The 22426-nt window shown below is 33.2% G+C and overlaps 5 protein-coding genes across 6 annotated transcripts; 2 read left to right on the forward strand and 3 right to left on the reverse strand.

Moving 5' to 3' along the window:
- Nucleotides 1-250: 250 nt before the first annotated feature.
- Nucleotides 251-3019, reverse strand: LOC123913793 (L-ascorbate oxidase). The gene is made up of 5 exons (XM_045964646.1): nt 2483-3019; nt 2264-2356; nt 1839-2045; nt 1547-1729; nt 251-1264 (listed from the first exon to the last, which is right to left on the reverse strand). Exons 1-5 carry the CDS (start codon nt 2771-2773, stop codon nt 305-307), a joined length of 1734 nt encoding a protein of 577 aa, XP_045820602.1. The 5' UTR covers nt 2774-3019; the 3' UTR covers nt 251-304.
- A 1296-nt stretch (nt 3020-4315) lies between these two features.
- Nucleotides 4316-9533, reverse strand: LOC123918719 (putative B3 domain-containing protein At5g58280). 2 transcript variants are annotated; one of them, XM_045970846.1, is made up of 9 exons: nt 9281-9533; nt 9148-9195; nt 8489-8566; nt 7750-7815; nt 7577-7669; nt 6105-6184; nt 5872-6031; nt 5526-5732; nt 4316-5038 (listed from the first exon to the last, which is right to left on the reverse strand). In XM_045970846.1, the coding sequence occupies exons 3-9, from the start codon at nt 8564-8566 to the stop codon at nt 4496-4498; spliced, it is 1227 nt and encodes a 408-aa protein (XP_045826802.1). In that variant the 5' UTR covers nt 9148-9195; nt 9281-9533; the 3' UTR covers nt 4316-4495. The 2 variants fall into 2 exon arrangements, with proteins under 2 accessions (XP_045826802.1, XP_045826803.1); XM_045970847.1 differs by lacking the exons at nt 9148-9195; nt 9281-9533 and adding an exon at nt 8705-8821.
- A 1595-nt stretch (nt 9534-11128) lies between these two features.
- LOC123915658 (bifunctional aspartate aminotransferase and glutamate/aspartate-prephenate aminotransferase) lies at nt 11129-15622 on the forward strand. The gene is made up of 9 exons (XM_045966859.1): nt 11129-11819; nt 11914-12007; nt 12094-12197; nt 13938-14186; nt 14288-14401; nt 14529-14612; nt 14844-15014; nt 15119-15232; nt 15342-15622. Exons 1-9 carry the CDS (start codon nt 11439-11441, stop codon nt 15480-15482), a joined length of 1452 nt encoding a protein of 483 aa, XP_045822815.1. The 5' UTR covers nt 11129-11438; the 3' UTR covers nt 15483-15622.
- Nucleotides 15623-16785: 1163 nt separating this feature from the next.
- On the forward strand, nt 16786-18493 carry LOC123916332 (protein NEN4). The gene is made up of 5 exons (XM_045967768.1): nt 16786-17277; nt 17365-17411; nt 17564-17627; nt 17746-17934; nt 18152-18493. The coding sequence occupies exons 1-5, from the start codon at nt 16819-16821 to the stop codon at nt 18242-18244; spliced, it is 852 nt and encodes a 283-aa protein (XP_045823724.1). The 5' UTR covers nt 16786-16818; the 3' UTR covers nt 18245-18493.
- Nucleotides 18494-19069: 576 nt separating this feature from the next.
- On the reverse strand, nt 19070-21472 carry LOC123916581 (protein SOSEKI 2). Its single transcript, XM_045968061.1, has 4 exons — nt 21048-21472; nt 20828-20946; nt 19751-20507; nt 19070-19538 (listed from the first exon to the last, which is right to left on the reverse strand). The coding sequence occupies exons 1-4, from the start codon at nt 21305-21307 to the stop codon at nt 19439-19441; spliced, it is 1236 nt and encodes a 411-aa protein (XP_045824017.1). The 5' UTR covers nt 21308-21472; the 3' UTR covers nt 19070-19438.
- Nucleotides 21473-22426: the final 954 nt, after the last annotated feature.

The following is a 22426-nucleotide window of genomic DNA, read 5'->3' on the forward strand; positions in this document are numbered from 1 at the left end:
TATTTCTTTGAAATTGTGAGTATTAAGTATTTCATTCTTAAGATTATTAACTCAAATTTGATTCACATAATGTATGGACAGTTTTACTAATGTAATGTAATGTAATGGATGTATTAAGCTCAGAATCAGATGTGTGCATGTCAAAACTTTAAAAAATAAACAATCTTAAATATACAATATGTATAATACTAACATTTTAAATAGACAATATATATATATATATATGTGAGTATTAAGAAAGAATTGGTTTAAACTAAGCAAAAGGATAATTTGTTTGAATTACAAAAAAATTGAAATTGCTTGTTTAATTATGCCTTAGGAGACCTTTTGTTTTGCCACAACCCATTATGGATGAAGGAAGCTTCCCAACCCTATCAATTCCTTCTTCAAAAACCACTCCCATCCCCATATAGAAATGAGACTCTATATGACAATGGAAAGCCCACACACCAGGATTATCCGATCGAAACCTCAGAGCAGTCCAACCAAAGGGATGCATCGGCACAGTGTTCTTCATAATAGGGTTCACCAAATTATAATTTTTTGGGTGATTGTTCACATCAAACTTACCGTTTCCATATCCAAGTACCCAAAAATCATGTCCATGAAGATGCCAAGGATGTGTCTCACTGTTGTTTTTATTCATAGTGTTTGCGTTTTGAAGTATAACATCCACTGTTATATTGAACTGCAGCCTATAAATTCCATTGCTAGAAGTAGCATTTGAGTTGTTAGCAACACTGAAAATATCATAATTATTAAAATCATAACCATCAGGTGGAGGTGTTTGGTTGAATACACCAGTGATGTTCTCTTTAAGCGCAACAAGATAAGGGGTATGAGGTAGGGAAAGTGATACATTGTTCACAGACCAATGGCGAAAACCGTCTATAGTGTTTTGTGTGTTGAGCATAACTATGACTCTATCTGAGGTTGTTGGAGGTTTGACTGTGTAATTTTGGTGAGCTTTGATTGCAAGGCTTTGAGCTAGTCTTGAATCAGAATTGTTCCAAGCTGGTGGAGTTGGTGGAGATGTTGGTGGCTGCCGCTTTGGATGGTTTGGGTAGTAGTTGAAAATGGCTAAACCAGGTGGAGTTGTTCTGTTTCTACCAACTACATTTGAGGTGATCCAGTAGTTCCTTGATGGATCTTGATTGGCTTTTACTAGAACTGAGTAGGTTTCACCTGAGTATATGTAGAGATTCTTAACCACAAATGGCTCTACATAATGTCCATCTGCTTCAACAACTGTCATGTTATGGCCCTGCATCATTACAAACATGTCAAAACTAGTTGTTTATAATTATAAACAAGAGATTCTTAAGCACAGTTCAACCCGGTTCTATAGGGGTGTGAACTTGCTGCAGTTGAACCAACTGCTAGACTGGCTGGTTCCTAGTTGAACTGGACGGTGTGGTCTGATTTTCACAATATTGTCGCAGATCATCAAAAACCATGATGTCGCTACTCAGATTGTGGCCGCAGGGCAGACCTTATTTTAAAACCCTGGACAATACTTAGGATGATTAAGTGAATGAATAATTACCTCTATTTCGAAACTAAGTGCTGATAAAGCAGTCAAGCTTGCAACTCTAATTCTGTATGTTTTTCCTGAGACGACTGTTTGTACAAAGCGAGAGCATTCAGGGTTCGTTTTGTTACAAACACCAGCAGCTGAGCTTGGTGATAAGGAACAGGCGAATTCTCCTTTTCCATGAATCAGAAGTGACTGGGGGAAAGCAAATATACAAAGAAATAAGAAACCAACAATTAGACAATTGAAGAAAGAAAAATTAGATTGTAGATTTTGGATTAGTATATATCCATTTAATTATTACCTGAGGTTCCCCCACCCATTGAAAAGGGATTGAAGACAATAGAGCAGCTTGTTCATAAGCACTCTGATGGTACCAATCATTCAGAATAATGCTTCTATCTAAGTCATAAGAAAAGGGTTCAGGGTCGTTAGGTGCCACGCGAATCATTCCATATAGTCCTGCTTCCCTTTGCATTCCATAGTGAGCATGGTAAAGATATGTACCAGGCTGTAACATTAAACATGCAACCAAATTAGATATAAACAAATTTTTATGTTCCGATTGTTTATACAAATGTTTGGATCAGCGGTGATTTTCGCAAACTCATAGTGTGTCACTGTGATCTTAGATCTTCAACAAAATCACAGTGTCATCATAATTTTGTCAAACGCACCACGCTTCCAAACATGCATGAATTCATTCATGTTTCCATTTTGACAACTTACCCTATCAACAACAAATTGATAAACAAAGGTATCTCCAGGTAGTATAGGACATTGAGTTACCCCTTCTGTTCCATCAAACCAAGGAGTTCCAATCTGTCATGTATAAACCACATTAGTCATTAAATACTAAACATTAAGCACCAAAATATTATTTTTTTTATCTAATTTGATATATATTTATATGAAACTTTAAAATATTTTGGACTAGTAAAAGCCAACCTGTCTGATACCATGCCAATGGATGGCAAGGTTTTCTGTGAGCAACTTGTTGTTAACTTCAACTATGACAGTATCACCTTCTTGTGCTTGAATGGTAGGTCCTGGACTTTTGCCATTAATGGTTATAACTAGTTTCTTATAACAATCAGGGGACTTATATTCATACTTAACCTCCCATTTATAATGTCTAACACCAGCTTCAGCTATATGGAAATTCACCAGAATGAAAAAGAAAAATAGAACCAATAATTTTGGTGCTGCCCTTAAGCTTAATAATTGAAATTGAACCATGGCTTAGATTGTTAAGGATGTGTAGTAGTATTGCAGAGAAAGCTTTAAAGGAAAAAAATGTTTATAACAATTAATGTATAGTTAATGTATAGAAATATGTTTATTTTTGTGATTGATTTCTTTGTACATTTCTGGAATGGTTTTGATGGTTTTGATTGCGTTTAAATAGTGACTTAAGCTATGTTGAATATTTATGTATATTATATAGTTGACTAAGTTTTGGTCAAACAAAGTTGTTGATTGAAATTATGAAATTTCGTTGATTGAGATTTATATGGACTTTTCTTAGCGTGTTTTTCTGTAGTATTCATTGCCTAGGAGTTTCCTTTGTGATTCATTTCATACTATGCGTGTGAAATAGAAAAGTAATAATGTTAGAAAAATTACCTTGCAATGTCTGAAATTGATAATTATTTTTTTATAATGTCCAAGTTGATATTTATTTTTTAGCCATATATTGCAAAAATATTTAATTGAACAAGACAAAGACCATAACTCAAATAGAGAGTAGGATACTTATTTTGTGAGCTAGAGTTGAAATTGTTGAGGTCATTATGGCTTAACTTGTTTACTTTTGGCCGGCTTTTACATGATTTATTTATGGGAAATGTAGGGTTAAATACTATCTCAATCATTTTTATAAAAATAGTTGACTTTTTATATTTCTTGAATAACTTATGTATCTGATTTATATTATCCACAACAATTAAATTCTTTTATCCTTAATTTCATTGTTTAATAGTATCACCTTTATTTATAATGAAAATTTTCTGTCAAATATATACCACCATAGTTTCCTTAACTATTTTTCTAATGATTATCATACAATCATGATTAATCATTTACATTGATTTATATTCTAAATATAGAGATATTCACATAATTCTTTAATAATAATTGATCGATCATAAATTAGTTATGTTAAATAACCAAGCAAGTCACCAACGATGGATATACCGATATGGTTGAAGTAGAAAGGGCTTTAGATTTCTTAAGCAAGTGGTTATGAATTTTATATTTTATTTATGGAGATTATTCATTATTAAATAGCCATAAAAACTTTATATTTACAGCATAATGATAACAAAAATATAATATAAACTATGAAGATTATCCTTATCATGGGTTCAACGCGTTTTCTATATCCTAAGTTTACTGAAGAGCCACGTCAAAGAAAACAAAAGTTTATGACTTTATATGAAGATTGTATTGTACACGATATAGTTTAACGTTTCCGCCAATTTATTAGAATAAGTTGTATTTTTCTAATAATTATGAAACCTACCTTGTTTTTAACTATATTACAAAATATTTTATACAAATTGACTTGATCTTAATAGGTCAACGAATCCAATGTGAAAGAAATTACTTGATAATCATATATACTAACAAAAACTGGTATATGTATGGCAAACTTCTCAAGCACTTGGAATAAGTCATGGTCATTGTTTTCCAGTGTAATAAAAGCGACATAAATTGAGTTAGTTTTCGGAATTGGAGTCGTGGAAAAGAATATATGAATAAGAAAATTGCTTCAATCAATAAAAGAAAAGATAAGATTTTTTATAAGAATTTCAAACTTTCATAATGCATTTCATAATGGTGTGAAAATTCTAAGACTCAACAGCAATATTTATCATTAAAAAAAGTAATAATATTGATGCTTAAAGCTCAATTTCACATCAACACATCTAGTCCATTAACCGATATACTACTCAAAGACTATACTCTCTTCCGGAAAAACTTAGGAGCTGATTTTTTTCGAAAAAACTTAGGAGCTCGTTTTTCATCTGGTTTATCTTTTGTTGACTCAAGATCATGTTCTTTCTTCTTACTCACGTTAGCATTGACAGTTTCAACAACATTATCTTTAGGAAGAAGCTGCTCGGTATTGATTGAATGATCAATTTCACATTCATTACCTTCTTTCGACTTTTTTTTCTTGTTTGACAACTTTGCAGCTGCCTTCGGCTTCACAGTTTCAAGTGCTTCCTCTTTTGATTCAAGACCAGTAGATACTTCAGACATTTTTTGCATTTGTTTTTTAGAAGATCTAGTCTTTGGTTTCACAATTTCATTTTGCGCTTCATCTTTTGATTCAAGAGCAGTAGATACTTCAGACATCTTTTGCATTTGTTTCTGAGAAGATCTAGTCTTTGGTTTCGCAATTTCATTTTGTGCTTCACCTTTTGGCTCAAGAGTAGTAGCGTTTTCTTCTTCGTTTTCCTCTTCATCTACATTTGGAAATGCTCTAACAATATAAATCTGCAATAATGTTATTGACATAACCATTATTCATTGCTATATAAATCATGAAACATGCTTTGAGAAATACAATAATGGAGCTCCAACAAATTAGTGTTCATGTAAATTCATAACAAATGTTTATTATATTCTCAAATCAGAATGCAATATCTTACAAAGCAATATTTTATAGTAGAGATAACATATTAAGTGAGTAAGATGCATAGTTGTTGTCTTTGATATAAATATAGAAATCCTAATTTTGGTTATTAAGTTAAGGCACTTATGTATTGAACTAGAATGCCCGTTTTTATTCTCAATACAAATTAAACATGTATTGCCATATCAAGAACTTTGTAGAACTCAAAGCCTTAATTTGGAATAAGGCCCAACGTATCGGCAAAAGCTAGTTCAAGAGGTAAGGAATGACAAAGCTTTGATAATTTGGTCATATCTCAACTTTGAAGTTAAAAGAGAATTGGATGAGAACTATAACAACATAAATTACCTTAAACCTTGCTGGTTCAACCAATTCAAAAACAAGTGCATCGCCATCATCCAATTTGTGTTCCAATGCAAAAGCTCTCCAGCCACCACTTAGCCCACTTCTACTACCAATGTATTTGGCATCATACTCTGAGCCATCTTCATCCTCTAAAGTCATGTTAGACCCCGTTGTTGGAAGGTGTTCCACACAAAATCTATTAGGAAGACCCTGGAAGAATAAAGATAATATATTGGGAAGTACATCATGCGTTAGATTTATTAATTAATATTCTGAACTGAAAAGAATGTACAAATCAAGAATATCAATGTGCAGGCCATATAAAAAGATATTCCGAACAAAAACTTACCAACCAAAAACAACTATAAACATGAGACCGGACCATTGATTTGATAAATGATGGCTTTGAAGATTGCAACTTGATTTGGAGTGCCTCTGCAGCCTCGTAAGCACACCTTCTTTCTCTTTCTGTAGCTACTTTGATTTCATCTAGAGGCCTTGCAACGTAGCTAAGAGTACAACGGCCATGTTAATACTATTTCAATTAGAAAAATAGATAAGCTAGAGTAATTAATTAACCACCTTTCCCATGATGATGAACTTGACCTTGACCTTGACCTCTTCCGCATATATGAACTCCTATCTGGAAGGTCTGTGCTAAACTGTAATAAAATGAAACATATACATTGTGATTAAAATGAAATTGTTCCAACCTGGGCAATGCACGGGTAACTTTTCTCGTGTATTCTATTATCCAACTTAATCTAATTCAGGTATGTTTGGATTGAAGTTTGCATAATTACTTTTGATTGAACCTCATTTTATAAGATTAAATTTGATTAAAATGGAATTGTTCCAACGTGATCAATGCTTGGTAACTTTTCTCATATACGTATGTCTGAAAAAAGGTAATTTGTTAGTGGTAGTCGCTTATTAGTTAAATGAGTGTGTGTTAGATAAGATAAGGGGACATAAAGGGGAATTTATAAGTGTAACAACTGTCATTAAGGTAGCAACAGGAATTGGTAAGCAAAGTGGAAGTTAGTCACAAATGGAAAGGATAATCAGGAGTTGTTTATTAGTAATATAACAGTTTCACTGTAAGTCACTGTAGGAGAGAAAAAGGGCTCTCGCATGAACTTTGGTACAATACCAACTTTCACAGTTCAACTGAACTCACCCTATCAAAATCCCTATATGGATGTGACCCACCTACCCTACTTTGCCATGCTAATATCCCTTCAGCAACCAAAGATGTTAGCCAGTTGTTTGAAGAGAGAAAGAGAGATCAACTGTGGGATGAGTTGAAAAACAATTTAGTGAAGACTAGAGACATAATGAAGCTGCGAGCTGACAAGAGAAGATAATTGGCGTTTAAGGAGGGAGATATGGTGTACTTAAAATGAAAGCCCTACTGTTGCAAGTCCTCAGCTAGAAGAGTGAATGAAAAGCCAAGTCCCTGGTACTGTGGGCCAATTCTACGGAGAGTGGGGAAAGTGGCTTATAAAAGAGTGAGTTAGAAGAAATAAGAGGACTTGAAGGGGAATAAATAACTGTAACAGTTGTCACTAAGGTAGCAACTGGAGTTAGTTAGAAGAGTAGAAGTTAGTTACACGTGGAAAGTATAAATAGGAGTCGGTTAGTAGCAAGAAAACCAATTTTTCTGTAAGTCACAAAATGTAGGAGAGAAAAGGACTATCTAATGCCTTAGAGAGTTGCTTCTGAGTTTGAGTTTGTTCTCATTTTGTACTCTGGTTTAGTTTTTGCCCCATTGGTGAATAATACACTACTTCAATTCAATGAATTACCGTTTCTAACATATACTAATCAAAGGTTTTGAATGTATAATTACCAAATTTTGCATGACTTTTATAACATAGTATAAGATGTATAGGGTAAAATGGTAAATGAAACATCTCAAAAAGCAAAAGGAGAATGAAAATTTTGTATGAAGCCAAACTGGATTTGGCTAACAAACAGACATAATAAGTGTACCAAACATAGTCAAGGACAATTTTCCAATTAAAAACTGGGTTTGAACTTTGCAAGTGTACCTCTTCAGTGTATGACTTAACATGGTTTCTTGGACGAGAAGAGCGCCTAGGTTCCACTTCACTAGTCTTTAATTTTAGTTTGGGAAGGCGATTCTGCAGAGAAAGAGAGAACACTAAATCGAAAGAAAATGTTGGTTGTTTACAGACTAAAACCAAATAAAAATTAATTTTACCTGGGACTTCTTCGCAGGACTTGTGACCTTGGTCAAATTTTTTGACATCTTTGAAATCCCTAATTCCTTGAGAACAAAAAATGAAAGTATGTAAAATAAACATCATTAAAACACATCTTATCTTAATAATATTATAAACCACTAAAATTGTGTTAGTGGTGTGGTGATGGAAATGGATAGTTTGCATAAATCTATGGTCTGTTTGAATTGCAAAAGGTAAGTACTAGATAGAAAACAGGACAGCACAAACATTTCAATTGGAGTTTTAAAAAAAAAAATCACAGCCTTAATTTGAGCTACGACATCAAGGTTTATGATATCACTACAACTGCAATTGAGTCTACAGCATTTGACAACTATTTCCGCAATATCAAAGATTGCAACACAAGCATAACTTTGTTTTTTTGTACTAACACAAGCATAATTTAAAACCTTAATTTTAAGCAACATGAAAGTCCAAAGTGTTTTGTGTCATGAATTATGGCTTGATATCCTTTTCTTTGATATTCAACTGAATATTGTACAACATTTACAGCTAATACTTACCAATAAAGAGAAACAAATCAATTCCTGATTTATCTAATCTATTCTAGGAAAGCAAATAAATATAATTACACATTGATATTATTTCCTGATTGACATTTTGCATAGGCATGTATATACCAATCACAGTTTTAAATCATCATTAAGGTAAACAAATGGTGATGATTAAGAATATCTATAACATAGTACATATTACCTCAAACCTCTTTTTGTTTTCTTCAACTCTTTGTTTCTTAACCTCTTCATAGCTGTTGCTGGAGCAACCCTTTGCCATCTGCATATGCATAGAATATATTCAACCATACATGTACATACTTGGAGTAATACACAATGATTCAAGACAAAAACAAAACAAACTTCAACTACTTTCAAGATAATTTTACACATGAATGAAAGGCAAAATCAATCATACTTGTGCCGCTAACCCTTTCAGGATGGTAAAACCAATACACTATTTTCTGATTTAAGGTTCAATTAACCAACTTTTCCATCTGTTTATGTTTTCAAGTTGGAAGAACACAGAATGGTTAAAAATTAAAATATCCATTTTATACCCAAAAAAGAGCAACAAATATTTTTTAACTATATTAATAAAAAATGACAAAACCCCACTAAATATTTCTCCATAGAAATTTAAAAAGTCAAATCTTTTTTATGGCATGCTTCAAAAAAAAAATCTTTTTTATGCCAGGGAGTCTGAAAAGATGGAAATTTTATGACTTCAGCTTTTCTATTTCCTTAAACCCCAGAAAAAAAAGTTCGTTCATTTCAAATCGAAAGATTCAGTAACCACAGCATATGAAGATTGTAAAGTAGTGTATGTTTAACAGTTTAAGGGGGATGAAATTTTGATACCTTGAATCTTGATTGTGAAGAGAAATGCGTGAAGTGTGTAAAAGAATCCTGATAGAGAGAAAAAGATAAAAAATTTAAGCGATTATAGATCTAACCGAAGAGATTAAAGAAAATGAGTAGAAATAATGATTACCTAGAAAGGAAGAGGAAGCGATGAAGGAAGTAGCGATGGACGATGGTGTCGTCGGAGGTGTCAGTGGAGAGAATATCTGTCGATCTAAAAGAAGAGGGAAATGTGGGAGGGAGGAGCCAATTTAGGGCACATTTAAATTTTTCATTTTTTTTTACTAGACCGTATGACACTCATCTAAAAATAGGTTAAGCGCAAATAAACTTTAGAATTTACATTACTTCTTTTCGCGTCGCCGAGTCTCCCACGTGCCTAGTGTTCAAATTTTACCCCTCGCAACATAGAAAATAAGTGTCTAAATAGTAAATTTTGGGAAGTGAATCTTATAAAAATTAATTTTTTTAATCCTCTTTACCCTTCTCTTATCTTCCATGAAACAATTTTGATTGTAATACAATTTGCAAGTTAAAGTATGAATCTTTCGTTCATCCCCCAAAAAATATTTTGAATGAAATAATGTATGAGCGAGTGATTCAAAAAAGTTTCAATTTGTGGAATTATATGGTGTGTATGCGCGCGTAAGAGAGAGATACAGGTCAATATTGTCACGACCGCTCCAGTGGTCAGTCAAAATATGGTATTGGATGATGGCCACGTTTTTATAAGTTTGCACTCTAAGTAGCGAAAGGTATTTCATTTAAAATTGTTTTATATGGGAGAAGAGAGAACGGTGAAGAAGACAATAAAAAAATGATTTTTACAAGGTTCGCATCCTATGATGCGAACTCTTTTTCCATAATATTTTTCCTTCATCATGGGCGCATATGTCGGGCTTGAGTAAAATAATATTGTCACTCGCAAAATAGGATGTGAATTGAGTTCGCATACTAGATAACGAGATATTTTGGCGATTTTCAGAGGGGCGAGTGAGAAATGATGGGAGGTGCGAAAAGAATAAGTATTGAATTTGTGGCTTAAATAGGATCTATTGTATTTTAGTTTGCATTTATTTTTTTTATTTGAAATAAGAGATTTTGTTTTTGTACAAGTCAGAGATATCTTTTTTGCACGTAAGTGTAAATGTTAATGTATAAGATATTTTAATTTGTTTGTCATATGAGTGGGAGAGATAAGAAGAAGGTAAAAGGTCATTAGATCATTGGTCGGACCATATAACTACTAATCCGATCAATAAAAAATATTCAGATTTTAAACTTGATAACTATAAAATTTAATAAAAGTTCTTGTCAATCTATTTTTAAGAAAATACTATTTTTTTTAAAAGCAAAAGATGAATTGAATTGTGTTTTTTCAAAGATGCAAAGGTTGTGGTTGTTGAGTAAAAATAAAAGTTTATGACTTTATGTATGGTTTATGAGTCAAAATAAAAAAAGGCTGTTGAGTTTAAAGAGTTCAGATCCGCTCCGGTTATCATTCACTCTAGTTTTCCAGTTTATCTCACTGATTCGTGACATGTGGCAAATGTTTTTCAACGGTTCAGATTATTTAACCTTTAATAATAATATATAAATCTTCCTCTTCCAGAATCCCTGTTTCTCTCTTCGTCGTGCGTCAGAGTAAGCTCTCTCATCGGAAATAGATTATGTGCAGTTGATTTTTCTATGCAGTCACTTTATAGTCATCCGATCGTGATCGGACGGTTTAAACAAATTCAGTCAATTAATACAAATTTTAAATCATGACCATCCTGGTTCAAAAAAAAAAAAAATCATGACCATCCGATCTTGATCGGACAGCTATAAATAGCGTGAATTCATGACTATACCAACAAACCGACTGCACGGAATCGGGATCGTCTCTCATCTCATCTCAGCTCCTCTTCTTTTTCATTTCTCATTGGCTTTCTTTCCTTCATTCTATGTTACGCATAATAGTTTTTCTCATCAGCAAAGAGAGTTACGTGGCCTTCATTTTAACCACACAGTATACAGATTGATCTAACGGATCAAAGTATTCGGAAGTCACGGTTCAGTTTCCGCGTCAATGTTAGACAATCCGTCTCCATTTCTGAGTAAAAGAAAGACTGGTGAGTTTAAAATTTCACACCAACTCACTTACTCTCTCTCTCTCTCCCACCAAACCCTCTCCCCCTAACTCTTTTACATTACCAACTCCATTGCGTTACTTCTTTTTTTTTCTTTCTCTCTTTATAATCACAACTGATTCAGATTCAGTTACTCACCTTTCAAATCTATCTGATATGGCTAACACGTTATTATATAACAACACCACGTGCGGAATCTCTTTCCATGACCAATCTCTCTCCGCCGCTAATTCCGCCTCTCGCCACGTCTCCAGATCCCTCTCTTTCTCCCAAAACTCACTTGATATGAATGCGCTAAAACACGTTATTGGGGTGGAACAGCAGAATAATAAAAGAGGGAGAGTAGTTGTTAAGTCAAAAACTCATTTTGATGATTTGGGTGTTGACATTTCATTGAGTCCACGTGTTAATGCTGTTAAGCCTTCAAGAACTGTCGCTATAACTGATCAAGCTACCGCTCTTGTTCAAGCTGGTGTTCCTGTTATTCGCTTGGCCGCTGGTGAGCCTGATTTTGATACACCTGCTGTTATTGCTGAGGTATTTTCAATTATTTAACTGTTTCTGTGCTGCACATAATTAAGATGTTTATCCAAACGTGGCCTTAAGTGTTATGGCTTCTATGGTAGTGTAGGCTGGGATTAATGCAATTCGTGAAGGGCACACAAGGTATACACCTAATGCTGGAACGTTAGAATTGCGCCAAGCTATTTGTCATAAGCTTAAAGGTTAGTTTTATTGTATTATATATATGGTTTCATTTGAATTGATTATATGGGATGTGGATTTTGACATGACATAATTGATTTTGCAGAGGAGAATGGAATTGAGTATACTCCTGATCAGGTTGTTGTTAGTAACGGAGCTAAGCAGAGTATTGCTCAGGCCGTAATCGCAGTTTGCTCTCCAGGAGATGAGGTGAGTAAAGGAGTTTAGTTAATTATACTACTAGGATAAGCCTTACAAGAACACTTTAATACTTATGATGCTGAAAAGTCCTTTGGGTTGGGTATATCGTTTAAATTATACAAAATTTTGTCATATTTTGTCATAATGAAAGCCTAGGAAATTCTTTGATGCAATAGAAATTTCTTCTGACCACTGTACTCTCCTTTGGATACCATTGTTGTATTAGGATATTAGCTTTCTACAATTTGTCTGAACTCATTATTGTGTCTTTATCTGTTCAATCTTCAAAAGTTACTGCGACTGACCTTTTCAATGACCTTTTCAATTTGTCTGAACTCATTATTGTGTCAAATATCCAATTTCCTAGTTTATAGTATGTTTTTTTTAGACCAAATGCAGCTTTCACAATGATCACACAATCACTCAAACCAATTTTAAAATTCGACACAACTCTAAGCCAAGAACAGTTCCCATCTGATTCAAGCTTAGTAGAATTTTATTTGTTTTTTTTACAGTAAATGAAACCTTTGACACCTCAAATCACACATTATCCAATACCAATACCCCTTATGCTCAAGTGGTATAGTCATGAGTGAGACAATGTACTAACTTAAAAGTAACTGCTAACTGTTTTTTCCTATAACTCTATGCTTAAAATATTTTCTCAAGATAGTGATTACAACACTATGACAGAATAATTGGAAGCCAACATTCAATTCAAAGATCATTTACATGAAAAATTGCTTATATACTCGAAAGATAAAACAGGCAGAAAGGAGCAACCTCATGCTGGTTCTTATATATGGAAGTCTTGAAACAGAAAAATTATTCAGAGAAATCCCAGTTTGACATTGAGTTTGGCGAAATCACAGTTTGCCACTGATTTTGACAAAAATTAAACTTACGAACATTCTTAGTCTTGTCACAGTATAATTTTGCCAAACTCACACTTAATATAAAAATTCTCAGTCTTGTTATGGTTCACAAATTAGACATCTTGTTTTGTCTTGCACTTAGAAATACTTGAGTGATTAATAAGAGAGGAAAGAAGAAAAAATGTGTTATATACTTCAATTTACAATATGAATAACATAGTCTATGTATGATGCCATGGGATCCAATCCAACATTTCATTAAATTTGATATTGTAAATCTTGCTGCTGGTATGTGGCAAAAGTATATCTCTTCTTGTTTGAGAGCATAAAATGTGATCATATACCTATTGATCTATTGAGTTTTCATAATCTTGAAAGTTTTCTCAATGTTTGACATGTTGAGGCAATCTACATAAAATCTCAAAGCTTATAAGTTCTGAGAAAATGTTTTGTATAGATTATATTAAAATTAAATTTCCATAATGGCTCTTTTTTATGTGATGTCCAAAAATGACAGCCATCTAAGAAACAACTCCTTCATATTCACCAATACTTATATCTAGTTTGCCACATTAGACTTCTTCTTTAATCATATAATATGTCACAAATAATGCCAATAGGTTCAAATGCCGGAATTTTTTTGTAAAGTCATTGCTAGATGTTTTATTTTATTTCCCTGTCAATCTGTTTTATTCACTTTGTCATCAATTTATCATTGATCATATATTATGCGCCGTGTAAGCTTTTTGCATAGCATATTGTACATATACTATCTTCATTTACAGGATTATGTCTGATTTGGTTTTGGACAACTTATTACATATATTTGCCGTTTTCTATTTAGCTGATTTCATTTATGATACACATATTTCAGGTCATTGTTCCAGCTCCATTCTGGGTTAGTTACCCAGAAATGGCAAGGTTGGCTGATGCAACACCCGTAATTCTTCCAACGTCAATATCTAATAATTTCCTTTTAGATCCCAAACTCCTCGAGTCAAAAATTACTGAAAGATCAAGAGTGCTTATTCTCTGTTCACCGTCTAACCCAACAGGATCTGTCTATCCTAAAGAATTACTTGAAAAGATAGCCGAGATTGTAGCAAAGCATCCAAGGCTTCTGGTAAAGTTTTAAATCTCCGATGAGATCATGAATGCTTCAATGTGTTCAACTTGGATTGTCATTGTAGTTCCTCTTTAGATCTTAGTGCCTGTTTTGTGCAGGTTATCTCTGATGAAATTTATGAACACATAATTTATGCACCAGCAACACACACAAGCTTTGCATCTTTACCGGGAATGTGGGACAGAACTCTAACCGTGAATGGATTTTCCAAGGTTAGCCTGTATATCAAATTCTCTTTCTGTTATAATCGTATCAAGTGATTCTTATCTGCTAATCAATGCTATGCTGCATTTTATAGTATGATTGTAAAGTATGAAATATTAAGCTGTTTTACTGCAGGCCTTTGCAATGACCGGTTGGCGACTTGGTTATATTGCTGGCCCAAAACATTTTATTGCAGCATGTGGAAAGGTCCAAAGTCAGGTATGCTCACTTGCTATATTTTTCAACCCTTATTCTAAGTGTCATCTTGTCTTAATTTCCTTTTGCTAAAAGACACGTGCAGCATGTTCATATGTTTAACCGTATTCAGTATTTGAGAGGGAACTTTATGAATCTTCTGATCATTCATTTGGAATGAGTTGGAATACTGTTGTTATTTGATACTATATGCAGTCTTTAGTAACTGAGATTGACACATTTTATTGAATTTAGTTCACTTCAGGGGCCAGCAGTATATCTCAGAAAGCTGCAGTTGCTGCATTAGGACTAGGCTATGCTGGTGGGGAGACTATCTCTGTCATGGTGAAAGCGTTTAGAGAACGAAGGGATTACTTGGTTAAAAGTTTTAGCGAAATTGATGGTGTTAAAATATCTGAACCAAAGGTGCAAATCCATCTAGTTTATTTGCTTATTCCATAATAATCATTCTCCATGCTCTCTCTTTTTCGTCTTCCTTTATACACAAGAATATATATTTTCTTTTGTAGGGAGCATTTTATTTATTCATCGACTTCAGCTCCTATTATGGAAGAGAAGCTGAAGGATTTGGTAAAATTGAGGATTCTGAGTCCCTCTGTCGGTATCTGTTGGATAAAGGCCAGGTATACTCATTCAATCCTTTCAAGAGTTTAGCGATATTTTATAAGTAGAACAGTCTTCAATATGAACTGTCGGTGTTACATAGATCATAACATTGTGTTTTGTCTACAGGTAGCACTAGTGCCTGGGAGTGCATTTGGAGACGATACTTGCATCCGTATCTCTTATGCAGCATCCCTTACTACCCTACAGGCAGCTGTAGAAAGAATTAAGAAATCACTTATATCTCTTACCTCTGCTGCACTTGTTTAGTGTTGTTGGTTTGTAGTATGTTGTAATGTGTGTATTTTATTTTTGGGTTTGTTGTGCAATAATAGGTTGTGGCCATGTTCACAAATAAAGTTATGTAACTGTCATTAATAATTTAAGATTACAATCACAAAGTTGGACCATTTTTTTCTCCCTTTTTTGTTTGTTACAGTGGAAGAGCAAAGGAAAGGTGATGCCAACAAACTGAAAAATACATTTATACAAGATTGAAATAATAGTAGACACCATTGAATGATAATTTTTGTTGAGCAAAACTTTTATTACCACCAAGTGAAAATACTCCTAACCCAACACAAACACTTAGCTAACTAGTTTATTAACACTAATAAATCTAGCGGCTTTATAAATACACGAGTTAACCAAAAAAATTAAGGTGGAGGAAATTAGTTGAAAAGAAATGATTTCCAGTAGATTTTATTCCTAATCCTATGGTGTGTGGAATTGATTTCAACAAAATAAAATAAAAAATTACAATTAAGATGATGATTTGGTTTATGAAAATTTAGAATTATACCTAACGTTTACATTTTAAATATGATTTTATTGTACCATCTAAACAAAAATCCATTATTTTTAATTCAGTTTTTGGTAGAGCCCATAAGGCCCAAACAAGAGAAAGCATAGGCCCAAATCACAGTTTATATGGAAATTTAATACGTTGGGGACATAAATACATAGATTAATTAATTTGATAAAATATGTGGCAGCATAGTATATGCTTATTTTGGCATAGAATCAACCAAGATGTTTTCTCTCCCCACCCCCGTGATTCTTTTATACCCCCCAATATTCCGATTTTGCCCTTGCAAAAAACTTCGGTTCGCAGAAACCGAATTTTTTCTAGTACAAATTTAGAGTAAATTTCGGTTTTCAAGACAAAAAAAACTTCGGTTTCTATAAACCGAAGTTTTTTGCAAGGGTAAAATTGGAAATTCAAGGGTATAAAAGAATCACGGGGGTGGGGAGAGAAAACATCATCAACCAATTCCCATATAGGAGAGTGCTTGACATGTCCAAGTCCAACACACACGCAAGTTTTTTTTCCAATAGGTAAGGCTAAGGTTTTCATTTCAAGTTTCTTGTGGAATAGGCAATTATGAGAAAGAAGCAAAGAGAATCTTAATTCTCCATGTTACATATTCTCCATGCATAGTGACTTCAATTTTGAGACAATCAACCTTCACAAACAAGAATTTTATTGCTTTCTCCTGTTCCAAACGATTACGTACCTACCACCTTTAACTTCATCTATAAATACTAAAACACATGAAACCAAATTGAAGAAAAAATATATAGAAAATTTATAAAATCATCAATAATGCAGGAGGTTTCTAATTTAAGCAATATTGAACTACATGCTCCTGAAATTGTGTTTTTTGATTTGGAAACAAATGTACCAAAAAAAGTTGGACAAGGATTCTGTGTCCTTGAATTTGGTGCAATTGTAGTTAGTGCTCACAAACTAAGCGAAATTGAGAGCTATACAACATTGATAAAACCGAAAGATTTATCTGTTGTATCGGTGAAACCTAGTAGAAGCGATGGAATAACACGTGAAGCTGTGAAAAATGCACCGTGTTTTGAAGATGTTGCTGAGAGGATATTCGGTATTTTGAATGGAAGGGTTTGGGCTGGTCATAACATTCAAAGATTTGATTGTGTTCGTATTAAAGAAGCTTTTGATGGTATTAATATGCCAGCACCTGTACCTATTGGAATCATTGATTCTTTAGGGGTTTTAACTGAGAAATTTGGAAGAAGAGCTGGTAATATGAAGGTATGTAGAGTTACAAGAAATATATAGAAGCATGTGATTCATAATTACTCACAATTTCAAGTTCTTAATAATTATTATTTGTGGCAGATGGCTACATTGGCTTCTTATTTTGGCTTGGGGCAACAAAAACACAGGTATTTTTGTTTTTCGATAAACAACTTAATTAAATATTTAATACGAAGTACTTATCTTAATGTGTTTGGATTTACTTTATGTATCTCAATTTTCGCTTCACCGTGTCATGATCACTTCAGAATAAAGGATTTTTACGACTAATTTCATGCAGGAGTCTAGATGATGTTCGGATGAACTTGGAGGTGGTCAAGCATTGTGCAACAGTGTTATTTCTGGTATGCAATTAATTAATATCCAATCCATGAATGTTCAATTCTGCTAATCGCTTACCTTTAAAATTAGCAAATGAATGATTCTTCTCACACATTTGTTATGGTTTATTGGTAATGGTAGGAATCTACTCTACCAAATACATTGCATAATGACAAAAGCAAATGGTATGGCTCTTCTAGCATCATGACAAGAAGCAGAACAAATGGGAAATCACCATCACCATGCAGAGAAGAGACGAGTAGAAAATCTCCCCCTGCCTCATTTTCATATCAAAGAACGGTTCCCTATACTAGGGGAAGTTTGGGAAAGGTAATATTTTGTTTTACATTCAAGTTTTTTATTGGATTTTATTTGTATTATTGTGAATCGTCAGTATAAAACTTTTTTATACGTGCATCTAATCATATTTTTCAATGTAAATATTTTTCAATACCATACATACATTTGTAAATTAATCTTCTGTTAATTAGCATTTAGGTTTCATCTTAAGTAAATGAGGTGCTAATTATGATTTTGATCAACTTAGGTGGCCGAAAGAATGAAGGGATTGTTGTGTAAAGCACAAGGACAACCACCTCTACAACAATTATTAAAGCATTCTCATTCATTGCTTAGGTGATGAAGAATTATTAAGATGGACATGGTTCTCAGAAAATAGCATGTTCTATTTCTACCTATTGAAGATGACCTTTAACAAAGTGTCTGTCTTTGGTGATTGAGAAGAGAAAAACCTCACGTTTTGCTGAGTTGGCAGGTCCAAAGAAAGATATGCATACACAAGATCATGGAAGCTCAAATTCACTTGTATATATTGTACATAGAATTCATTCATTGTTCAAATTCTTAAATGAAGGAAGATAGTATAACACAAGCAAATTGTTCAGATTGAAAAACATATATTCTGCTATAATTTTTCTTATTGTAAGGTTACACATACAAGCTTATTTAAAATTTCAATCAAACCGCTTACACAAGCTTATTTAAGAAACTTTTTTGTTGTTGAAAATTCAGAATTTTATTAACAATTTTCAAAGTAGAAAGTTTACATTGAAAAACAGATAATTACAACCAAATAAGTCTCAAGATCATAACAAACCAAAACACCGAGACAGGTTAGATAAATGCAAAACGAATGTAAATGACCACAAAAGGAACGCAGCACCCAACTAAGAAACAAAACCTAAACATTCAAGCGGATGATTTCGCCATTGATTTAAACTATAATTTAAGTATTTATCGAGATTCTTTAGCCAAATAAAAATTTAACATGCTCGTCATTACCATCTTGATCCCTAAACACCAGATTGTTACATGTCCTTCAAATGGACCAAACAAATGCTAATTAACCAAATCCTAACAAACGTTTTACACGCGCATGCGCATTTACCTCCTGGTAATTTTGATTAGCATCATCATGTAGATATTGGCATCCAAACTGTTGAAGTATCTAATTGTCCTCTTCTTATTTTTTTAGAAACATATATACAAAGGAGATCACATATTTATCTAAACAAAATCATCATCAAACTTATTTTCATTAAAATAGTACTCATAAGGTCATAACATGTTAGTCTTTGCATTAAGGTCACAAATCATTTCAAATGCACTTTACTCTGTAAAATTAAGGAGATTGAACTTGAACTAATTAGATCAAATCAAGAAGTGTTAACAAGTTAATATTCCATGCAATTATAATCTCTAATTAGTACTAGTGTATTCATTACAAATTCTAGTAGTAGTAGTAGTAGTACCAAATTAGTTTAGTCAACTTGAATAGAGAGATTCATCATCATGAATCATGACCAGATTTCCATCATTTCCTACTCTCTTTGGAAGATTTCTTAAGTGGTATGCATTTCTCTCTCACTCCTCCTTTTCTTTCCTTCACCTCCTCCATCCCTAGCCTGCTTCTCCTGCAAAAGTTAACATATACTATAATATTTATATGCAATATAATCAAGTTAAAATACATCAATTTTCTTAGCGTTTGGTACCACGGTGAACATACAGAAATCACATCAACCTAAAGTGATTCTAACATATTCACCGCAATACCCAACATACAAAAACTAAGAGAATTTATTAAATAACTAATTAATGAAAAGTGCAGTAATTAATTAGAGACCTTTCTTCATTATATGAATTAGATTTCTTGAGCACCGGTTCAGTCTGAAAAGCGACCCGGTTGGCTTTCATCGATTCAACAATACTCCCGCTAAAATATTCCTTCTCCTCCGACTGCAAATTCCCTAACAACCTCGGATTCTCCGATACACACAAATCCTCACCGTCACCGGAGGAATAAACCTTCTCCTCCTCATCAACACTCTCCCTTCTCTTACTTGTGGTCCCCACATTGCTCAACCTCGCTTCACCCTGTTGCTTCGCTTTCATCTCCGCACCAGAACTTCCACACGCTATCAGTTGCAACAAAACAGAGTAACGACTTTGCGTTGCTGGAGCTGACGTCAGCGACTCATTCCCTAACCGTTTTGGGAAATTAGCGCTAATCACATTGTTCACCTTTCTCTCCTCTCTCTGTTTCAGTTTCTCAGCGAGGGTAGTAGTGGAATTTGCAACAGGATGCGGTTGAGGGGTATTATGGGAATTAGTTATAACTACTTCATCAAGTTCTTCTGTTGATACACCTCTAGAGCAACGTGAGTGTGGTGTTGTTGTTGAACTTGTGTAACTTGTTTTCTCTCCATCTCCTAATAATTCTTCTTCGTATTCTTCGTATTGATCTTCACTCTCTAGTTTCTGTTGACAATTTCCACTTAATGTTGTTACTTTGCTCTTTGAAGTTCTATAACTAGTGAAATTTTGTTCTGGATGTTGCTGAATTCCTTGTTTATCACTCAAGTTTAATTGTTGAAATCTTTCTACAAATTAAACACTTGGTTAATAATTAAACGGAACAATACTAAGTAAAAACTAATGAACAGTAATTTAAATTTTTAGTTGAGTTGAGTTGGGTTAATTTTGACCTTTACTTCACTTTTGTTTTTTTGTCTATAGACGAAATGACAAAATCATTGAAAACTTATACATACAAAGTGAAGTGACCGGGATTCGAACTCCGGTCCTGACATTCGACATTAGCAATTTTGGCATTTCAGCCAATTTCGGCATTTCCGATATTAATTATGAAAGTACTAAGGTTGAAGAGAAAATTAAGAAAAGGACTAACTAAATAACTAACCAGAACATGATCCTTCAACTAGTTCAGATCCTTTAAGTACATACTCTGCTCCACCTTCTGATGGATGTATTATGTCCTGCAGTGCCAAATCATGCCACACATATCCACTCTTATAGTTCCTGAAATTAAATTTAATTACCACAATAACTTTAGGTAAAGAACATTGTAAAAAAATTATCTAAGTTTTGATTTATGAAAACATAAAAGTAAAGTTTGGTACCTTTTAGTAGACCATGAATATTGAGCAGGCATGCCAGTTCCTCTGAGTGCCATGAGGCGATCAAATACATCTTTCAAACGTAGAGGTTGATTGGGAGAAAGTGTAACTTCCATGAAATGTGGATGTTCCAATAAGCCATTTCTTGAGAGATAGTAAACAACTTGAACTTTTCTAATGGGTTTCACTTTTTGCTTCATTCTACATATTTTCGCACGGTCTGGACTCGTTTCTCTACCACCTCTATGTGAACGAATGTCCATGATACTCTTTGTTTAATTGAATTGAATAACACAACGAAAGTGATCACCTTGTATTAGGTTAGAGATGAGTTCAAGCTATATGAACACTCAAAAATACCCAATGGGTCTTAGATAAGAGAGAAACCAAGTGCGAATGGTGAAAAATGTGTATTGCATTGCATGGATAAGAAGAAGAATAAGAAGCTCGTTTAACTACAAAAAGTGATGCGAATGTTTAATGAGTCAACAGTCTTTTTGCCAGTGTTTTAACTTTTATTGGGGTCATGCTAGTAGTGTAGTGACATAATTAAAGGAATAAAAAAACAAATTTTTATTATTCATTTAATAAGTTGACTATTGAGTAGGTATTGTTTTTTGGTCAAGTGAGTGTACCAGACTTAGAATGTCAATTTTATCGTATTACATGTAATATTTAATTGAAACTAATATTTAGTTTTTTTAGTATTATCTTAGGGTTTTGATTAACATTTTTCCTTTCATTATTGGGTTTGGTTTATAAATGTGTTTTTCTTTTAGTTGTTTAGCCTATAAAATTACTACTCACTTCGTTCCATTTTATAAGAGTTATTTTGATTAAATGACACTATTTATTAATCTTACTTTGATCATATTTTTTTTAATAATATATAGATATAAATATTATCATATAAAATCTTTATTGATTTCTTTTGATAAGTATTTTTAAAATATCAAATTTTTATAATTTTTACTAATAGAAAATTAAATATATTAGTAATTGAACTTGTGCGTTGACATACGTGTATTAGTCAAACTAACTCTTATATTTTGTGCCGGACATGTTTGTGAATATTTTTATAATTTTAATATATTCAAAAATTATGATGAGATCATCTCACACATTTACATTTAAAAACAACAATAACATTTTTTTAAAATCACAACATTTTTCCCAAGAGTTTTTGCTCCATTACACCACTAATTCATTGTTGTTGGACAAAGACTTTTGCTTATGATTAAGTACAGAGAAAATACTGTATGCAGTACTAATAATAAATGTAATGTACCGTATTATTTTAACAGTATTATTAGTACCAGTTTACGTATTCCAATGGATGTGGAGAGGAGGCATGAGGGTCACACAGTCCTATACTACTCTAG

This window comes from Trifolium pratense, linkage group LG3 (assembly GCF_020283565.1).
Source record: "Trifolium pratense cultivar HEN17-A07 linkage group LG3, ARS_RC_1.1, whole genome shotgun sequence".
In the NCBI taxonomy this organism is placed as follows: Eukaryota; Viridiplantae; Streptophyta; class Magnoliopsida; order Fabales; family Fabaceae; genus Trifolium; species Trifolium pratense.